The sequence below is a fragment of the Centrocercus urophasianus genome, unplaced genomic scaffold (assembly GCF_019232065.1).
Source record: "Centrocercus urophasianus isolate 14NV4802_14NV808 unplaced genomic scaffold, USGS_Curo_1.0 seq_12, whole genome shotgun sequence".
Classification (NCBI taxonomy): Eukaryota; Metazoa; Chordata; class Aves; order Galliformes; family Phasianidae; genus Centrocercus; species Centrocercus urophasianus.
This window is the reverse complement of record NW_024884364.1, coordinates 7,877,954-7,899,098: the sequence shown is the minus strand read 5'-3', so window position 1 is coordinate 7,899,098 and position 21,145 is coordinate 7,877,954. Positions and strand designations below refer to the sequence as shown.

At 40.8% G+C, this 21,145-nt stretch overlaps 1 protein-coding gene across 1 annotated transcript in view; it reads right to left on the bottom strand.

Moving 5' to 3' along the window:
- Positions 1-10,138: 10,138 nt before the first annotated feature.
- F5 (coagulation factor V) overlaps positions 10,139-21,145 on the bottom strand; it is a 34,546-nt gene continuing 23,539 nt past the window's right edge. The window contains exons 15-25 of the mRNA XM_042809571.1: positions 20,475-20,711; positions 19,785-19,995; positions 18,912-19,094; positions 17,093-17,209; positions 16,638-16,709; positions 15,887-15,978; positions 14,961-15,116; positions 14,008-14,152; positions 13,707-13,855; positions 11,319-11,501; positions 10,139-10,558 (exon numbers count right to left, since the gene is read on the bottom strand). Of these exons, the coding sequence (XP_042665505.1) occupies positions 10,370-10,558; positions 11,319-11,501; positions 13,707-13,855; positions 14,008-14,152; positions 14,961-15,116; positions 15,887-15,978; positions 16,638-16,709; positions 17,093-17,209; positions 18,912-19,094; positions 19,785-19,995; positions 20,475-20,711 (1,734 nt within the window). The 3' untranslated portion in view covers positions 10,139-10,369. The remainder of the gene's footprint in view (positions 10,559-11,318; positions 11,502-13,706; positions 13,856-14,007; positions 14,153-14,960; positions 15,117-15,886; positions 15,979-16,637; positions 16,710-17,092; positions 17,210-18,911; positions 19,095-19,784; positions 19,996-20,474; positions 20,712-21,145) is intronic.

Sequence of the window (21,145 nt, the reverse complement as noted above, 5' to 3'; positions counted from 1 at the left end):
TGTTCATCCGCCCGTTGAAGAATTAGCAGAAAAACTCATCGGTTCAGGAAAAGATGTATACAAAATGGCAGTAACCGAGAGTCCACTAGAGAACGCGATTCAGTCTGAGCATCGCATCCCACGTCTGAATGGTGTAAGTGGGAGGTCCTCTGGTTCCACAGCTTACAATACGCATTCACAACTGATTACTGAAAGGAAGGTTGATGCCCCTCTTGTGTATGGACAGAAGGAAAACTCAATCAGTGTGTTGCCATTGCAGTTCTCTCCTTGCCATTCTACTCCAACAGCTCCCCACCTCCCTCTTCTCCAAGGGCAGGCACAAGCTTTCCCTGGAAACCAGCTCAACAAACAAGGCCTCTACCTGCCGCTCTGCACTGTGCTGCCCTGCTCAGCTGTGCTGTGCTGGCTCTTTCTTTCCTTCAGCTTCTGATCTCCCCCACTTTTTTCAGTTTAGGAAGATAAAGAGCTGGAAGCACTCCTGTGGTTCACTAACAGCAATACCTTGTTGTCCAGCCGAAGGAAATACTAAACAAGAGAAGAAAATGAAGCTATTAGATTCAAAACAGTTATCTAAAGCATCACCCAGGACTGCTGCTCTTAAAGCTCTGTCAGTCTCCTTCTAAATTGCTGTTCTGCTACTTGATCTATCCCACACTGGTTTACTATCTACCTATTTCACCTCATCCTGTGCTGCATTCCCTTGATCTCCACCACACTGCTACCACTGCTATGGCTTCCTACTCTATCTACCTAAGGTTTGTTCCCCAAACTTGCTGATGCCATAAAAAGTTCACAAAAGGGTCTCCCACCTTTGCCATTGCATATCTTCCTCCTAGCTGAGGCTCAGTGCACGAAGATGCGAAATAAAAGCCCTCAAAAGGCATCTGGTTATGCACAAGTAGACAGGCAAGAACAGGTTCTACTTGGCCTCAGAATAGATTCCTTGAATTGCAGGTTTTTATTACCATCTCCATCATTATAGCTGAATAGATATAGCTACAAAGTATTCTAGGTCAATAAGAATACCTAGCTGTGTAAAACTCAGCTAAACATTTTGGGTGTCCCTTGGTGCATCCTGCTTAGGGGCAGCACTTCCCACAGCTTCCAGGCTGCTCCCAGAATCTGATGATTGGCCTTTGTCCTTCCTAAAATGGCAGCCCCTAGAGCAGACATGTCCCACCTGTTACTTATATATATTAACTATATATCTGCTCTAAGATTAATGCCTGCTTTTTCATCATGTTTCCCACAGTGTCAAAGGCAGATGTAAATGGTATAGCAGTAGAGGTTGAACCTTCCTGCTAATATTCCATTACACTTGGTTGCTGTCTGACAGATGGCAGCGGAGAGACAGACACTCTGACAGAATGGCTTCTGACATGGTAGTGTGGATGAAGCAAAGGTGTGTCATTGAATTCCTCAGTGAGTGTTCACTGACACTGAAAGATTTCTGAAGACCAAACAGTGAATGTGAGCACAGTGAGGTGGTAGGTGGTGTGTTTCAGCAGTGGCAACAGTGACAGTGGGTTATCTCCACTCGTACATATTTTTACAAGCCTGGCTCACAGGCTCTTATTCACTGCTGGCAAAAATGCACAGCTGGTGACTATGTGGAAAAATCGTGTTTTGTAGTTGAGAATTTGCTCAATCAATTAAACAGTGTTATTGTGCTCCTTGCATCTGTTGTCATGGAAATAAATAGGAGGCATTACTTTTGGAGCAACTACATATGTGTGGCCCAAGACAACTCCTCTTCACTCATTCAGCCCAGGCAAGTCTAAAGGTTGGACAACCACGCCTTAGAGTTACACCACTGGATCTGAGCTATGGTTTCCAGGGTGCAGGCCAGAACAGAAGTTATGTCATGTCACTCAATGTGTGTACCTAGGTGATACAGACAGCAGTCAGTGAACCTAGATTTGGCTTCCAAGTGCTGTGTAAGAAAAAGAACCTGCAAAGTATTGTTTGAAGCACTCCAGGCTTTCTGAGGGCTTCTTTTGCTCTCCAAGGAACTCACTTTGTTTTGTTTTCACAGAACACTTTCTTCCTTTGGAAACAAGCCAAAAGTTTCTTGTCTGGATTTTGACTTCTTTCCCAATCTTCATTTTCTCTCTCTACCCCCTCTATTCTAGTAAGAACAGTATGTTAAGGTTAAAGGGGTTTGATGGTAGAGAAAAAAAAACAAAACCCTCATTTTTTTTTTCCCCAAGATGGAAAATGTGAGCTGTGAAAAAGCAGGATTTTGTTTGCATTTGTCTCTTAATCATGACTGCTCCCTACCTTTCTCAACAAGCACATACATTATTCATTAGAAAAAAAAAAAAAAAGTAATAGAAAGTTTAAAATAAAGAAGTACAGAACAGTAATTCCTATCTCTCAGTTGTAAGTTAAGTTCCAAGGCCAAAATAACCTTACAATTTACATTAGCGCTAGACAGCAGTGTGGTTCTCTCCAAGGCTGTATGTTTGTTAACTTCTAGCTTCACATGATGTGAAGAGTGTTTTGAAAATAAATGCCTTCCACACGGGATAAAACTATTTTTTTCTGAGAAAAACATTTTCTTACTGGAATGACTTGACCAGTTTGAGTGATCACAGAATCGCAGAATCACCAAAGCTGGAAAAGGCCTCCAAGATCATCTGGTCCAACCATCCATCTACCACCAATGTTGCCCACTAAACCCTGTTCCTTTGTACTACATCTACTTCTTGAACACCTCCAGGGACAGTGACTCTGATGACTCTCATTGTGAGGATTCCACACATATAATATAAGTGAAAAAAAAATGTAACATCTCTCAAGACCATAACAGTCAGTGCTGATCTGCCAGAAGCACTTGACATGTATGACTTAAAGTGCCAGAGTGATTTATGGTATGGATGTACTGTGCGATGGCTGCCTTTTACAGACACAGCTTTGGCTTGCACAGCTCCTGAACATACCCCATCCAGCAACATTTCATTGGAAGGTACAGCTCATGTAGCACTGTTGGACAAAACAGGAGCCCAAGACAAGGATTTAGCCAGACAGGTCTGTATCATCCCTGATATGATCCTGAAGTTAAAATGTCAATAGGAAACCAAAGCCATAGGGAATCCATTAAAAACTTGGTCTGATCTTGGATGCAGTGATGCAATTTGCATTACAATAAATGTCATGTGGGTAGCAATAAGCAAGTCCTTATCTTCAACTCGTCAAGTAATTGCAGTGGAGTAAATATGAATCTCAGAGAATCCCACCGACCTTGGTGGCTGCAGGTCATTGCCCACTGGCTCAAAAAGCCTTTCCTGCTGGGTTTCCCTGGACATAAGCCCACTTGTTTCTCATGCAGCCCACTCCTTTGGTGGCATTTTCTGTGCTGTGCTACCTGACCACTCAGAACTGCTGTCAGTGTACGAGTTTCCTCAAATAACCTCCAGTTCTTTGGCCGGCCAGGAGACATGCTGGCTCTGTTTCCTACTCCTCTGTTGCACAAGCAAACCTTGCAATCCACCTGTACTTGCCCAGAACATTTCAGATTTTCAGAGCAATCTCATAAATTGCTGTTGGCACTTTGGAAGAAAAGAATCACACCAATCCCTTTGGAAAGGTACTATTGCTGTTTTCCTTAGTGCTAACAACTAAGAATCCCTTTTAGTTTTAAGTGAGGCAGCAACTATCACCCCTACAGGATGCTTTGTTGGGCATGGGATCCAAGAAGCTCATCTGAATGCACAGTTCAGTTGCAGACAATGACATTTTCAGGTCACGCCTTACCTGCACTATAAACTGGGAGAAGTTTCACACAAATATGCATCAGAGGGGAGTACTGGTAACCAGTTCTGGCCCACAGTTTGTTGTGTAGGATTTTGTAAAATGCATGTGTGAGGGAAGTTCTCTTAAAGTCTTACCAAGCTGTTTGGAGAAAAGCCTCTGTATGTTGAAAGCTTCCTGCCCTCTTGAAAAGCCAGTATGTGAGAGCACTAAGATGGTCCAGATAACTTGGGAACTCATTAAAACAAGGGAGTAAAACAGACTTTTTCTTTGCTGAACATGGACAGAACAAAGGCACATAGGTATGAGAAAAGGCAGCAACTAATTTCCGTGGTTTCATGATTATGCCTGTTTAATTAATCTGAGGAAATAGATTTTACTAACAAGCTTATGTGTTGGAATAGAGATGGAAGAAGGCCAAATTATTTCTGAAATGAAGCATGCTTAGTTTACCACAAGGCCTATAGATTGTAGTGATTTTTAAGAACAGATTGGTTGCAGTCTTGAAGGTCTATCTCTTCCAGCTCCTCCTCACAGATCTTTTGGTAATGTGAGGGCTCTGAACAGGAGATTTACAGAAATTTGACAGCCATGAAGGGTTAATTCAAAAGCACACACATCAATATCTTTACTCAGATGCACTCATTTCCTTTACCTCCTATGTGTCTGGGGTTTGTTAGTTCCAGACACTAAAGGTCTCTCCCCTATTCAAGAGAATAGCCTTGTTCTGTAAGTACAGAGCACGTGTTTCCCCAGCATCTAAAAAAATGAAAGAAAACAATTTCACTGGAGGGACAAATGCACCGTTATCCCATCAAATTGTAAATCAGTGATTTTAAAAAAGCATTAAGAACGGAATTGTTTCAGCTCCATGATCCTTTCCTCTTACATTATTCTTTTCCTTCTTCAAAAAATAAGATTACTTGAGTTCCTCTAGGATATTCTTTCAATGCCACGGCCATTTTGGAGCCATTCTGGCTTTTTGAGAGCCACAAAACTCCTGCAGGAATGTTGCAGTTTTGTTTTTTAGAGAAATGAAGCGAGGGTCAACAACCATTGCCATGTCCATTTTAGTATAATCTGCTCAATTGCCCTTGAATTGCAAGAAAATGTCCCTCATTAAAAGAATACAACAGCCCTTTTCTATTGCAGGGAACAGTGAGAAATATTTTCTGCTTCTGTTTTACTACAACACGATCTGGAAGTCCAAGATATTTTAGCACAGTATTTCTATGCTAATTCATCTTATTTTTATTTTTGCTGAAACGTCACTGCTTTTTGCCCATAGTTTGTGCCTTAGTGACTGCATCATTCCACCATGTGTCTCCTCCAGTGCTGTGTTCATCACCTCTGATCTTGCTTGATCTTGTGTTCAACATGACTGGTAGGCCACACATATCCTGAAAGCTGTGCATGGGGAAACCACCGAGGAATCGGTTGCTACAAGATCTCAGATTAACCCTTAGTCTGAGATGAATCATTGTACAGCAATAGACATTTCCATTTGGGGCAGAGCATTTTTGAAATGTTTTTCAGTCAGTTGCAAGGAAAAAAGTGAAAAGTCACTTAAGTCTGCCACAGATGGGGATACCAGTGTGCAAATGTTCATGGTGAATGCTGGAAAAGAGCGCAGTGGATCAAGCAGAGTTAGAACAAACCCAGTGCTTTCATTAAATGTAGAAGCATGTGGACCATTCTGAATTTGTGCCTTTAGACATACCTATGTCACAGTGGGCTCAGCATAGCATTTCTCCAGTTAGGAATGGTGTCACAGATGTTCCCAGGACCCCTCAGAATGATTCCACGACCCATTTTGGAAAGTGTTACATGAACATCCAAGAAGACGGAGGTTATTGTAATTAAAGCATAATGCAAACACTGGGCGTAACAAACAAGTGGAGAATGGGGCACAGTAATGATAGGAAAATGTGAGTGGATAAACTGGGTGGATGAGATACAATGAGCATGAATAAACTTAACAAAATAAAGGAGTGAGAGCAAGAAGGGCTCTCTGAGAGGAATGAGTGACTCACTAATAGGAAACAGCAATTGGTTACCCCAGGATAGTGTTTCATCTCATTTCTGTGATGATAGATGATAACATGTTAATAAACAGTCTTTCCTCACGCCTTCCTCCTCCAGGTATGTCTCCAAAAGATCTTTTCCTGTCAGAAATGTACTTCCAGCTTATTACTGCATATGAAGTTGCAATCCATTGTTTTGCCACTTTGGCACAGTCCCATAATTCTGGTTAAGCCACCTGTGCTCACAGCCGTATCAGGGTGCTGCTGAAGGCTGGGTATCTGCCAGATTCCTACCTGGTGCTTTTTCCATGGAGTTTTCTTGGCACTTCGCACAGGCATGCCTTCCTTTTGCCACACACACTCAGTGACATCACTGAAGTGTCCCAAAGCCCAGATCCACCTCTGCATCTATTTTCATGCACATTTTGGGAGATAGACAATCCACGTTGACTCTGATTCCTGCGTAATGTGCAGCATTGTATTCCCACCAGGCGTTGCTCTGCCTATGTTGTGAAGGGAACCACCCACTAGGCAAACAGCAGGACGCCTTGGTGGAGGTGAGCCGGCTCAGCTGCAGTCCTGCTACCTTGCAGCACATGAGACATGGCCAGAACTGCCAGCAATGAGCCAGCAAAAAAACGGAGCCTTCATCTATTCTATGAGAAAGAAGGCTGCTGTGCTGCCTGAATGGCCTCGAGACTTTTCAGTCTGTACAAACCTACTTGAATACTGAGCTCACATGTCTGGCTCTGAGCTGCTCAGCTGTGTTTATGTGTATGTCCACCTCACTTCTACAACCAGTTGCACAATTTCTGTGTGATGTAGCACGGCCACTGCCTCTGGAAGGCAGAAGGGAACACTCAGTGGCATTTTGTGAGAAGAACACAGGGATTTGTGCACTGCTATCCCTATACCACGCTCTGGAGATGCTTTGGGGCCCCCCAAGGCCACCTGGAAGCATTAGAGGGCAGCAATTCTGTTACCATTCATTGGAGGCTACAGACAATTAGCTCTGGGGCTTTGGGTCAGGAGGGCAGTGCAAGGCACCCTCAGCCTGAAGAGAAACATCACTGGTGAGATACAGCTACTCCCAGGCCTGGCACTACATTTCTGCTTTAGTCCACAAGAGCTTGTTTGCTTCATGTTCTGATGCACATCTTTATTTCCTGCTGTGAAAGAACTGCAGAAATTCCTGCTCCCCTTAAGTATTTTGCAGTTCATTTCAACACACACAGGATTTATTCCACGGTGTGTAAAATGTGGTGCAAGTCTGACCATTTTGATGGTCTTCTAAAGCCTTGGCAGATTCAGTCTATGCTGGCTGCTTCATATAGGTGATGAAAACTCTTTTCCAGCCACCAAAGTGCTCACTAAGCATAGATTACCTTCAGTTTGGTTTGGCAGGTCCCACGCCGGCATGTTTTCGCATCTCCCTTCCTGTGAACAGAAGGAATTTATCCCCAAATTGCACATGGAAATACTCTGTGTAATTCGTCTCACTAGGATGGAGTTAATTTTCTTCACAGAAACCCCCAGGTGCTTTATTTTCAATCTGTGACTAAAACCATATTAACAGGGCACCGATGGCTTGGCTATTGCTGAACTGCTTGCACAGCGCCGAGGCCGCCTCTGTTTCTACTGTGGGCTGCAGCGAGCGGACAGGTGAGAGGCTGAGAGGACAAAAAAACACAGCAGCTAGTGCAAACTAAGCGCAGGGATATTCTGTGCTACATGGCATCACACTCAGCCATGAAAGCTGCATGAGAGCATGTAAAGGAGGGATATTCAAGGTCATGGCATTTGGCATACTGAGGCCCTAATTTCCAGGAAGTGGCTGGACTTCTGCCCACCAGTGGGAAGTAGCAAATTAATTCCTTACTTTGCTTTGCTTATAAAACTGTCTTTATGTTGATATGCATATGTTTCTTGCTTTTGCTCCTTTTGTCAGGGGGAGTGAGCAAGAAAAGGGGTGGGGGCTTCCCTGCTGGCCGCAGTCACCCTGCCACGGTCCTTTTTGGTGTCCAAAAAGGGGTCTGAGATCATGGCAGATTTGATCAGTGTGCCAGAGGATTTGTTGCTATTTGAGCTGTGTAGCTGTGAATAAGCAGGGTCCTGAGCCTTCATTAGAGTCTAGTGCTTATTAGAGACTGTTTTTGGCTTTTGCTGTTTAGTGCACTTATCACCTTTCTCTGCTGTGCCTAGGAACGTTTCGATAACTGCACTCGCCACGTACCCAGGCTGGCAGATTGCTTGGGCAATGCTTCTGTGCTGGACGTGCTGCAACTCCAGTAACTCAATACAACACTTCTCCCCTCCCGAGCAATGACCTTAGCAAACGGAACCCCAGTCATGGACTATGAACTCAATGGATGTTTCACAGAAGTGAACCATAGGCTCAGAGAATAATATCTGTGTATGCACGCATCAAAGGATGAGAAGCGAGGTGTGGTTGGTGAGGATCTTGAAGATGTATTATAGTGTAAGAGCTGAGTGTGATGTAAACGGTGTGGAATAAGGAGTGGAGATCGTACTGAGTCTGATAAGGATGGAGCTGATTTTCTTCAGGGATGGTGCTGAGTTGTGGATTTGTGGCTAAAAAAATGTTGACAATGGTTTAGCTATTGCAGAACAACATTTGCACAGTGTCAAGGTCTTCTATTTTTTCCACTTTGTCCCTCCAGCTTGTAGCTGGGGGGTTCACAAGAGGTTGGGAGAGGACAACCAGAACAGCTGCTCAAATTGACCAAAGTCCCATCTGTTAACAAGCGTAAGCAGAGCCTCCAACTTGGAAAACCGATGCAGATGTATGTAGTCCTGCCCCTGCACTTGTCTAAGTCTAATAATTGCTTATTTAGAATCTTTAAGAACACTTCTTAAAGCCTTTTGAAATCATGATTGTTAAGGCTGGAAAAGACCACTAAGATCACTTAGACCAACTGTCAGCCCATGCTCACTAGCCATGTCCCTCAGTGCCACATCTACACAGTTCTTGAGCACTTCCACAGAACAGTGACTGCACCACCTCCCTTGGCAGCTGTGCCACTGCAGCACCACTCTTTCTGAGAAGAAAATGTTTCCTCATACCCAACCTGAACATCCTCCTGCAATTTAAGGCCATTACCTCTCATCCTATTGCTGTTACCTGGGAGAAGAGACCAACCCCAACAGAGACTGTTTAGTGCATCTCTCACAAAACTCTTGTTCTGCCAAACTTTGCAAGCATTTAATATTTGTATTCTAGGGTAAACAGTGTCTCCAAAGTTCAAAATTTTTTCATCTAAGTGAATACAGCTTGTGATGCAACTTAGTAGATGTATCAAATAAAAATAATTTAAGCGCCGTCATAAAATATTAAGTAACCAGTCTTTCAAGAATTATACTGAATTAGTGCATAATATAAACTGAATTCATACTATTTCACAGTTTGAAGTTAATTCTAATTAGCACTGAAATTTCCTATTCAGCAGAAAATTTTACTTCTGTGATGGAAATTTCACTAATTATTGGTGAAGATGTACTACTGCAGAGGCAGATATACAAATTAAAATGTTGATGCTTTTCATGCTACAGTGTTATCTTTATTTTTAGTGAAAAATGACAACAGCTTTTGACAGTTGAAAAGAAAAAAGAATTACTTTACACTCCTGCTTTACATCCTTATTTCGAAATGTGCATTAAGATACAAGGACTGAAAAACTGCTGAAGTAAGCTGGATAATGCCATGAGGCTCAAAAACAACTTCAAAAATTCCACATTCTCAAGGAAACCATAATAATGCAAGTTCTGCAAATAATTTGCAGGATGGAATCCAATGACACTTCTGAAAGCTTAGCTAAACCTCTGCTGGAAAGATGAGTTCACAGTCTGCATAGGTGTTGTTGCTAAATGTAGCCATCCTGTGAGAAATGCACATACGCTTTCCTTCTCATTTTTGGGCAATAGATATTGCTGGCTATCCCTCCCCATTCCTGGGCACTGAAGATAAAATGTTATCCAAAACCCATAGCATTTCCAGTGTGCTTGCTATGTAAGAACCAAATCAATAATGTGAACCACATTCTCAAAGAAGAGAGGATACATATACTTTGACGCTGGGATGCTTTCTACCTTTGTCAGAGCGTAGATGAAAGATGTCTGGAGGTGAGCTCATCTCCACAATAATTTCTTACCAAGGCATTGCTGGAATGCAGAATGGCAGCTCCATGTCTGCACTGGTTTTTCCTCTCAGCCCTACGCATGGAGAATGTCCACCAGCAGCTTTCTATTATTCCCCTCTGCTGCAGAAGTGTGGCTGATATTTAAAGATATAAAAATAAGTACAAAGCAAGACAGTCTACTCGTAAAGATGAAGAAGCAATATATAAAATAGAAGGGACCACTATTTATTTCCACAGAAAAGAAGCTTCTTTCTGAAGTGTGTATTTATAGGAATGGGATGCCTGCCAAAGAACCCTCTCTCAATTCTTGTTAGCAACACATTATGTCCTTTGATGAGGCACACATCTAAACTATTAAGTACGATCACTTTAAGAGTTGGTGGGTTTTTCTGTTGTTTTTTTAAGAAGTTTCTCTGTGTGATGATTGCAGAAAGGTTAAGAGCTCCCAGACTTCTCAGTTCTTTTTGCAGTCAGATCCCCACCAAAATCACAGCCAAAAAGTTCCACCCGAAGGGCAATACCATTGTACCATGTTTTTGGAACAATGCGGATAAACCTGGACAGGATAGGTGGGTTGAAGAAGTGCTTGACATGCCCATTGTTGTTTTCATTGCCAGAGAAAACCTGCAAATACAGAATACACCATGAGGTAAAAGGCAGCACTTTAAAATAAGCTGGGTTTTTTTCCTTTTCTTTTTAAAATGGTTCTAAGCCACTGCATTAGCTGCCCAGAGCAGATGGACCATGTGGATGCTGATGTTATGCAAAATGCAGTTTCCTTTTGAAATGCTGGGTTGACACTATTTCAGGCCATCAGCATCTCAACCACCTCTGTTGTGATGTCCATTCACATCACAAAAGGTTCCTTTCTAATTTGAATGGATTACAAAACCAAACTTCCCCTATTTTACCTCTATCTTGCCCCTCGGGCCAGGTTGATGTAAAGTGATACGGGTTATAATATAAAGTATGTCACCAGCTCTTGGGCATCCAGAGCTCTCCAGCTGTGTTACACATAAATGCTCATTGATTTAAATGATACACTAAAGGCAAAAATAAAAAAAAGCTGGAAAGAGTCCCTTGAAAATCTTTTGTTCATCAAGATTAAATGGCCTTGTGCATTCAAATGAAATGTCCTTCTTTACAAATAGCATCAGTTCCTTTTATCACAAAGTTGACTGCATTCTCTACGGATTTGGTGTTCTTCTATTACTGTAAAGTACTGTGAAAAATCAGACTGATATTATGACATTATCTTAGTAACTCCAGCTCCCTAACATTTTAAAGTCCTGAGAGAGTATCTTTTTGGCTGAGTGCTCTGCCCTCACTGTGCTCAGAATCTGAAACAAAACAATGGCAGAGTTGTCTGAGCTGAAGATGATACCTTTTCCACTGAGCTTGAACCCTCTGTATAGGATTTCCACTCCGAGCCTTGGTTGCTGTAGAGAATAACATAGGTTTTCACAAAGTTTTCGGTTGATACAGACTTGACCCCCTGGGTAGCAATAGCAGTTATCTTCTTTATCGTGAGGAGATCAATTTGCAGCCACTGTTGGTTGTTGTTTGACTGTAATTGATAAGCAAGGTGACCCGTTAGAAAACATGTATATCTTTTTATTTGCTTAAGTGAAAATTCTTGTTGAAGGATACAAGGCCTGCTCTGAAGATAATGCCACTTATGTTATTATGTTGGCCCAGGACGTCAGCGGTAGATGTTGGTGGTATGGCAGCAGAGACTGAACCTTCCCATCAGTATTCCATTACATGTTGTTGCTGTGTGACAGATAGCAGCAGAGGGGCAGCCTGACAGAGTGGTGTCTGATGTGGAAGTGAAGATGAAGCAAAGGCGTGTAACTGAACTCAACCATTTGGAAAGTGACATTGGATCACCTCTGCTGGTGCAGATTTTTACCAGTGTGGCAGGCAGTTCATTGCTGGTGAAAATACACAGCTAATGGTGGCGACTACACTGAAAAATATTGTTTTGTAGCTGAGGATTTTCTCTTTCAAATAGTTTTGTTGTGCTCTTTGTATCTAAATAGGACATATTACTTTCAGAGCAACAACTGTAGTTAAGAGCGTATTAAAACTGCAAAGAGGAAAAAAATAGTAAAGCGAAAACAGAAGTCAAAAGCACACTTTGTGGCCATTGCAATTAACTTCTTCATTGCAGGTGGTGTATCTTAAGATTTTTGCATTATTTTCAATACATATAGAAAAATAACTATTTGTTTATATGGTAAGGTTTTGCTAATGGGGGTGGTTTCTGTGAGATAAGACCAGCAACTGCCTGTTTCATATTGGATAGAGCCGATTCCAGGTGGATCCACTGCTGGCAAAAGCTAAGCCAATGAGCAATGCTGATTGTTTCTTTGATACCACATTTAGGAATGGATAAAAAAACATGAGCAGCTATGAAAGAGGAGGATAAGAAAAATGTGAGAAACAACTCTGCAAATACTCAGGGGAGGGGAGGAGAGAGGAGGAAATTCCACTGCAGCCCATAGAGAAGACCATGGTGAAGCAGCCTGTCCCCTGCAGTCCATCCTGGGCCATGTCAGAGCAGATAATCACAGTGCAACAGGTAGACATCCTCCCAGAGAAAATGTAGCCCAAGGACAGCCTACTCATGAGCAAGCTCCTGGCAGGAACTGCAGCCCATGAAGAGGTGCCCACATTGGAGCAGGTTGCCTGACAGGAACTAAAGCCTGTAGCAAACCTACATTAGAGCAGTTTACTCCCGAAGAACTGCACCTTGTGTAAATTACACATGCTGGAGTAGAGGAAGAAGCAGCAAAGAGAAAGCCTGTGCACTGAGCACAGCTCCCAGTCACCAAGTGCCATTGGGCAAGGAGAGTCAGAAGTGAAGCTGAGCCTGGGAAGAAGTAGGGGAAAAGGTGTTTTTAGCTTCTTGTTGTTCTTACTGTCCTGCTCTGTAATGAGTCAGCAATAAATTAAATTAATTTATTAATTAAATTAAGCTTGCCAAAGTCAAGTGTTTTTGCGTTGTGACAGTAAGTGGTGAACAATCTCCCCACCCTTGTCACAATCCATGAGTTTTTGCATAGCTTTTTTCTTCCCATTCTGCTGAGGAGGGGGAGTGAGAGAGTGATTTGGTGGAAACCAGGCAAAAAGCCAAAGTCAACCCACCTCAATAATAGATTTATCTCCAATGTTAAAATATATAATGTTAATATCAAATGCTTATATAAAGCAGAAGCTTCCAGCAAATTTCAAAGGACTTTGTACATAATACTGTTACCAAACACTTCTAACAAATGCTTGCTTCCAGCAACTCTGAAGGTGCTTCATAAATAAATGCAGCTCCATTCTGCAGGTGCAATTCACCCGCCCTGTTGAAGGTTTTCAGTAGAACAGGGGCAGAATGAACCACAAAATCTGCAGCCTCAGATCCATTACGCTGTACTGACTATATGCCAATCCAGGAAGGGTTTCTTTAGCTCCATGAAGCCAAATATTCAAACTTGTGTTCATTTAGAAATTAAGAGAGAGATTTTCGCAGGGAAGTGCTGCAGGCTGTGGATCTGAGGGCACCATCCATCTCTCCAAAATATGATTTCATTTTTTGCCAAAAGTTTAACAAGTTTTCTAGTGAGGGTGGAATGGGCTTCCTCACACAAGATTGTTAAAGAGTTGTGAAGTAACCTACCATGTTTGGCACTGGGCACAGCCTACAGAAGGCACAAGAGCACAGAGCACAAATTTATTAGCAGTAGCTTTCCTGCACTTGTCCCTCTTTTTCACTTGTTACCTTGGCTCGCCAGGCATTTATCTTTCCTTTCTGGTTAAGGCGGGCGAGGGAAGGCTCCCAGGTACTAAACCAGGATGTCTTAACAGATGAGGCTGTTATCTGAGTATTCTTGATCTCTCCATTTTCCATTCCAAGTGGCAAAGAGCAACCTGTTAAGAGAAGTGCCATGTTCAACCAAGTAGCCATAGTCTAAGTGACAAAGCTGGAATTGGAGAACACTCACAATTTTAGCTTCATTGAACATAAAAGTTCAAAAATTGCCAGAAAAATTGCCAAGCACAAGCACACAAATCATTCTTACCATCTACTTCACAGCCAAGGAGCTCCATGCGAAGAGTAGGTTCATTGTAGGCCTGTGTTGGGTAGACTCTGATATACCTCGCAATAATAGGAGGATCAATGATGTTCTCTTTTATACCATGGGCATCAGAATTACCTTCAAAAATCTTAAAAATAAATAAATAAATAAATAAAAAAATACCCACATATAGCTAATTTAATGCAAACACAAGCTTGGATGGTGAAAGCCTGCTCTGTAAAGGAAGTCTTTTTTGCCATGAGCCCTATCCACCATGATGGAGCATCTTATGTTGCAGGGAACATGTATTATTTCATGGTCCCATCTTAGCACATTTGGAAGCATCTAAAACCTTCAGTTCAAATAAGCAACCCATTGCTATGCACTATATAAAACTGTTGGAAAAGAGGCAAAAGGAGAGGTAAGAGAAAGTGCTTTGATTTGGGAGTCCTACCACAGAAAGCTGTATTTGGCAGGGCTGCAGTGTTTGGGTATAAAAGGAGCCTTTTATGGGGTAAGGCCAAACTTGTCACACGTGCCTACTGCAGGCAATTCAGATAGTTTAAAATTCAGTTGTTGTGATAGGAGGAAGAACAAAAAAGGAAGAAGCATTTGGTTCCTAATGAAATAGGGTCTAATTTTTAGTTCATCTTCCTGCTTGTTTCAAAAAGTTAATGTGGGCTTAGGAAACAAAAGTAGGAAGAGATGCTTGTGAGTAAGCCAGACTCTACAGAAAAGGTCACAGGGACAATCTAAATCCCAGTCTAGCAGGTTTATCTTACAATTTGTCTTCTGGTCTGAATTTTGATTGGTAAATGCTGTTTGAGGTTTCAAGCTCAAGGTCTCTAAAGACCACCGATTCTTCCATTGTCTCTAACATAAAATAAAGTTATCAACTCACTGTATCATCCAATGAGGTTACCTAGGTTGTTACAATCTCTATTGTATGTACAAACCTTTTTTGCTGGAGAGCTGTCTCCTCTGAAAGTGTTCCACTTTCGTTTGTCTCTGCTGTAAACAATAAAGAACTTCTGGACGTAGAAGGACTTTAAAAAATGCTTGGCACCCTGTGTCTGTATTCCAGTTAATACAACTTGTCTTTGAAAGTCCACCTGGGAACAGAAAGATGTTTATGAAGTCAGAACTGCACAATGATATAAGTTGTATTCATTGGCATCTACACAGTAGCTTTGAGCCCTGCATTTTGGTACCCACAATATAACACCCCCAGGAGGAATACAAGCAGTTGCTGCAACACTAATCTGAGTCTCTCTCTTCTTTCAACTGGTCATTTTCACAAGAGTTTAAGGAAATCATAGATATGGGTTTACCTTAGCCATCTGGAGCAAAAGTGATTAAATAGAAGAAAAACATGGAAGTGAGGCACCTGAAAAGTACAGTGCTTGAAGCCATAATTTTATCAGCTTCATTTGCATGTGATACATCAAGCTGAACACGGAAGCATCCAATAAAAATAAATATTCTCCAAAACTATCTTAAGTACTACTTGAGAGTATTACACTTTAAATCATCACCCAACAAATGTACATAAAAATAAATATATACTGTTAGGTAAACATAAAAAAAGGTAGAGGAGAGAATGACTTTAATTGCCTAACAAATGGTTTCAGTCTAAATTGTAAGGGTGACCGTTGAGCCATTGAGCTTCAAGGGCACTACAGACTGGGTTAACTCCAAGAGGGGTAGGCAGTTTATGGCATCTCTAAACAAAGTTGATTCATCTTCTGTTTTCAACAGCAGCTTGCTCTATAACAACAAAAGCAACTTAATTTTCTAATACAAGTTGCAAGAAAATAACAACACAGGATTGCATGGACATGTCCAGGCTTAATGATGGCCAAGCATATATTGTAATATATACCTGAATCCAAGGAAGATCATTTGTCATTGTTGTACTCCAAGCATTATATGTTCCAGAATTGTTTAACCGGGCTAACTTAGGTTCCCAGTAGTCTACAGAAAAAAAAAAATATGAATAAAGAATTTAAAGAGATATGCTTAAAACATGGAGTACTTTGGTTCCTTTAAGATCTGTCTTGAAGAGAAAAAAAAAAAAAGAAAAAAGGAAAAAAAGGTTGCTTGTGCAACCTGTGTACACCTTCACTTGCTACTGTCTGTGTAGAATCCTAACAATTTCTCTAGAAAATGATATAGTTTTCATGTAAAAAGTTAACCTGGTAAAGCAAAAACTGTCATCATTCTGGATGCCAGTTTCCCAAATCTTTCAATACAAACGCACTTTGCACTTTGACAGCTCATATCACCTGCAAATTCAAAAAATTTTTTGAGCACTTCATGTTGATTTTCAAATGGGGAACCCAGAGGATAAAAAGATGAAGTTATATTTGTTCCAGGTCATGCAGCAGGCCATTGACAGAGGTCTGCTTGACTCTCGGGCTTATGGTGCTGACAGAAGATCCATGACAGTGTTTGAATTCAGTGATGAGGGCTATCTAGTTCACATCAGCCTCTGAAGAACTGGAGAGCTTTTTAACCTGTCAAATGATTCATTACTGATGTAAGATGTAAAAATAAAATAAAATAAATGGAACTGCAGCACTTTGGTGGTGATATTCAGTATCATGCTCAGATCTTTTCAACTATTAACTCACCTATATGATGCGAAGCGTTGATTTGTGAATCAAGTATAACTCCACTTGCCATACCCATTGGAATCTTGCACTCTGGGCAGAGCACAGTAAGTTTGTTGTTAAAAGGAAGATTTAACTTCAGTATATATCCAGATGCAATGTTCTAAGGCAGCACTGCTCAGAGAAATTCTGAATAATAATGTAACTTTACCATTCTTTTCCCAGAGGACAAATAAATCTCTGCAGTTTCTTTCAATCGATTAATCTAATGGTCACTGAGAGAAAACCAATGAATTCAAAGCTAGTATGCTAAAGGCTGAACATTTTTCTTTTAGAATAAATTTGCAGTAATCACTCCACCCCCTTGAAAGCACATTTTGCAGAGCACTCCTGAACTTATTTTCAGTGACCCTGAAAGGACAGAGATGACTTTATAGCTTGATTCCCCTAGCCAAAAAAATATCTTAATTCAGTACCTTTCTCGAGAACCAAATAGGATGCTTGCATTCCTGCTTGCTGATATTCCCCCACTTCAGTGTCTAAAAGCCACCAGCCAGGTCTCTGTGGTTTCATTTCAACTGTCTGAAATGAGCCTTGAAAAGATGGAAGAAAAAAAATATATCAGAAGTGTTAGCATTATAAGGCTGATGTTAGTGAGGCTGTATGTTAAATTAGAGATTATACTATGGCTTGATTCAGAAAAATTTCTCCATGCTAAACGTAGCAGAGAAAGCAGAACTAACACCACTGATGCCAATCCTTTTTTCTTCTTAACAAGCAAGTTCAATCTGGAGACAGAGAATTAAGAGAGCACAACAAAACCTAGTCTTTCCTGCTACTATAAGTTGCAGAAGCGTAGGTGATGGTATGCAACAACAGACACCTGCACATGGCAGATCTGCACATGGCAGACTGATCCATGTAATGAACAATACTAAGTTTATTACATAATGTAGGGGTGTTGATTCTGTGGTGTTGATTGCAGTCCTTACTTGTGCTCCCCAGTTTGTTCAAGTAATGTACTGGATGGATGTAAAGAAAACTAGATGAAGGACACTGACATGTATGAGCCCTTTCTTCACTTTTTGCATACCTCAAGAAAGCCAAGGATTGAGTAGGAATCAGACCTTTAAGGATATTTGTGTGATCTTTTTTTAAATTATTTTTAAGAAAACACAATACATGCTTCATTGCTTTTCTTATGTTTCTAGTTAGTGCAGACATGACAATTCTGGTTCTCATTTAAACAAAAATGGCCCTGCATGTGGCAGGGGGGTTGGAGATTCATGATCCTTGAGGTCCATTCCAACCCTGGCCATTCTGTGATTCTGTGAAAAACATACAGAGATGTCATGGTGAAAAATATTACAATAAAAGGCTTAAACTGTGAACAAATCATCTAATGTTCACTGAAATAACATCATATCCTTCCAAGCCAATCCCATTATTTTGATTGTTTCCTATATTATTATTTTTTTAAAAACATGCACAGCTGCCAATGCAGCCTTTCTAAGTGCTGTTATGCACGTCACAGTGTTGACGGTGATGGGTAAAGGAGTAAGTTCTGGCCTAAAGAGTGTTTTTAGCTTATTTAATTACTTTCTGTATGTAAGCATTCTCCTAGGGCTGACATTTGTTCTGTTTTTTTTTTCCTGCATCATACTCACTTCCCATTGTAAAAATAAATGCTCACAAGCCAGATACCAATAGTAATTCCCAGCAAACACTGATGGGACTTCCAGAGGTGCTGACGTCTGGGAATGTATGAACAGGACAGCTGTGTTATTGTATATTCTTAATTTCATGAGGAATTTGTGGCAGACACTATCCTATGGAATTCCTTTACTTTCTTTACTGTTGAGCACTTTACAAAGCCAAAGCCAAAGCCAAATCCAATCTATGACTACTTTGTAGAAAGGAAAAGAAAGACACAAAGGACAGAAACCTTAAACCAATTGTCACATGCCTAGTGAGCAGCAAGAAAATACAAACAGAAGGTAGTACTACGGACCATACTAATATTCATTTTCCACATACATTTCTACTCATCTGAGAGGAAAACATTTGCCCAAACACAAATGTTTCGACCATAACTTTATGCTTATCTCTCATGTCTTCATTTCTGACCTCCCAAAATATTAAGTGAGGTGCTAATAATAAGTTTCTGACCACTGTTGGCACCTGGACTGTTAGCGCCCTCAAATTCTGTTTTCCTGTGCCCACAGCCAAATTCTGTTCCCATTTACATTGGTATGACTGCACTAACTGACCCTTAGAATTTATTCTGATACTTACCTGGAAGGAGTGTGTATGTACCAAGCTGATACTTCATGAGCTCTAGTTGTTCTGTGAACGTCTGTCCATGAAAATGAACAACATGAATGTCTTTTGGCACACCCATATTAAGCAAATGCCATCGGACGAGTTCACCTTCATACATCCTCAGGCCTTGCAAACTGTAGGTAATCCCATTAATGGCTGAAAAAAAAACACCACATTGCTGGAATGGTTAACACTTCACTAAACAGATCTTCAAAAATGTGAGAAAGTAGTTATTAAAATAAGTCAAGTATTTAATGAAATATTTATTGAAATATTTAGTATACTCAGGAAAAACATCACTGTACAGTACAGTCTACATACCATCAATTATTTCAAAGAGAACAAAAGATTACCTCTCAGCACTTAGCCACTTACTCCACTCTACGTAAATAAAATCTCTGTGTCCACACAGAAGCACACGGAGTCCTAGAACTGCTTAAAATTCTTTCAGTAGAACTAGTCGATTTGCCAAATTATTATTCTGTTTTTATACTTCTTGCAAAAGGATTCACTTTCCCAGAGTATTAGCCTCTTACCAAGAAGAGTGGTTTGGGGGGTTTTATTGGTATGGTTTTTTTCTGTTTGTTTGTTTAAATTGAAAAGCCTTTTTAAAGTTTCAGGTCAATACCCTTTCTACATTTTAATACCAATTTTCCAGTCAATGCTAATCTTCTATGATAAAACTATGACTGTTATGGGGACAATGGAGAACAGCAACAGCAAAAAAAATACTCAGATAACTTATGTGCAGGATTTACGTTTGTTCACAAGCAAAGTGAACTGACATAATTCCCTCAACACCTTTCCCTTTACCCCAGTAAATACTTGAGAAAAGGAAATAAGTACCATAGAATCTGTGGCATTGTTTCATTTCTAGGGTCTTCTCAGTACAAGGCTTTCTAGAGCGTTTGTCAAAGTACCAGCTTTTTTCTTCATCAAAGACCATAAAAAGCAAGAAAAAGTCTCGAGTGTTTGTTCTGTTGCTGTCTGATGCACTGAAGGTTCCTTTTTCACAGATCAGTATCGGCCCAATCAAACCCGAGTGCGTATCTTTCTCCTACAAGGTAGTAAACCCGTATTAAATGTAAGAATAGATTTCCTAAAAGATGTCAAAAACATTCTATGGAAATACATAAAGCTCTAAAAACGTAGCAGAAGGGTCCTGAAATTTCCAGTGCTCTATCTCTTTAGTTGCCTCAATCTACTAGTGTTTCCTATTCTAAATTAATCAACAGTTTATTCCCTCTTTTAATTGAATATAAGAGATTAAATTTCACATCAGAACATCACACCCAAACGTCAGGACAGCTATCTAAAAAGTGTTCAGCATCTTACATTTCCACATCTGTACAATAACATCATTTGGAGATATCAAAAATCTGACTTGATGTGTAATCCAGGCAACCTGCTTTAGTTGCCTAGAGCACGCACGGGGAGATTGGACTAGATAATATCAAGAGATCCCTCCACACCTCTATGATTATATATAAATCATAAATTGCAGCAATACTATCACTTCTAGTTTGATTTCCTTACCAGATTTACATCAGAGTAGTAGACCCAGGAACGACAAGCTGCTCCTGGCTGCAGTGGTCCTGATCGTTTGTTTGCATACCATACATATATGTAGCTGCTATTTGGCTGAACTTTATCATCTTCTTTAAACCAATCACTAGACTCATCATCATAAATGCTTCCCTCAGAGGACTTTTCATAAAAAAGTCCATGGGCGTGGAGGGAATATGGTCTGGATGCCAGATTCTTAAAATGAACCTAGACAAAGAAGAAGAAAAATCCGTTGAGCAATTCTGGGCCTAAAGTAAAGGTCCTGTGTAATGCCTTCTAATAACTTCAAACCAGGGTCAACATTTGTATAATGACCACAGGCCACATTGTCAACAGCAAAGCTGGTAAGAATAAATTTTCAGAGCTCCACGCAGAGCAGTGTCATGCTCTCCAGTGCTGGTTGATAACTAAATATGATAACTAAATATTAGGAAGCATGAGACAATCTCCCTGCCTTCTACTGGGTCCAGGTTCCTGCTTCTCCTTTTCAATCCTGGGAATGCTTATTTACAGCAAGCAGTGAGATACAGAGCTTCTACTTACATTCAGCTGCATGGTCGCAATAAAGGGCAGACGATAACCAAATAGTAACATTAGATCTCTGCATGTGTCAGTCACACTTGTCCCAGATAAGCACAAGG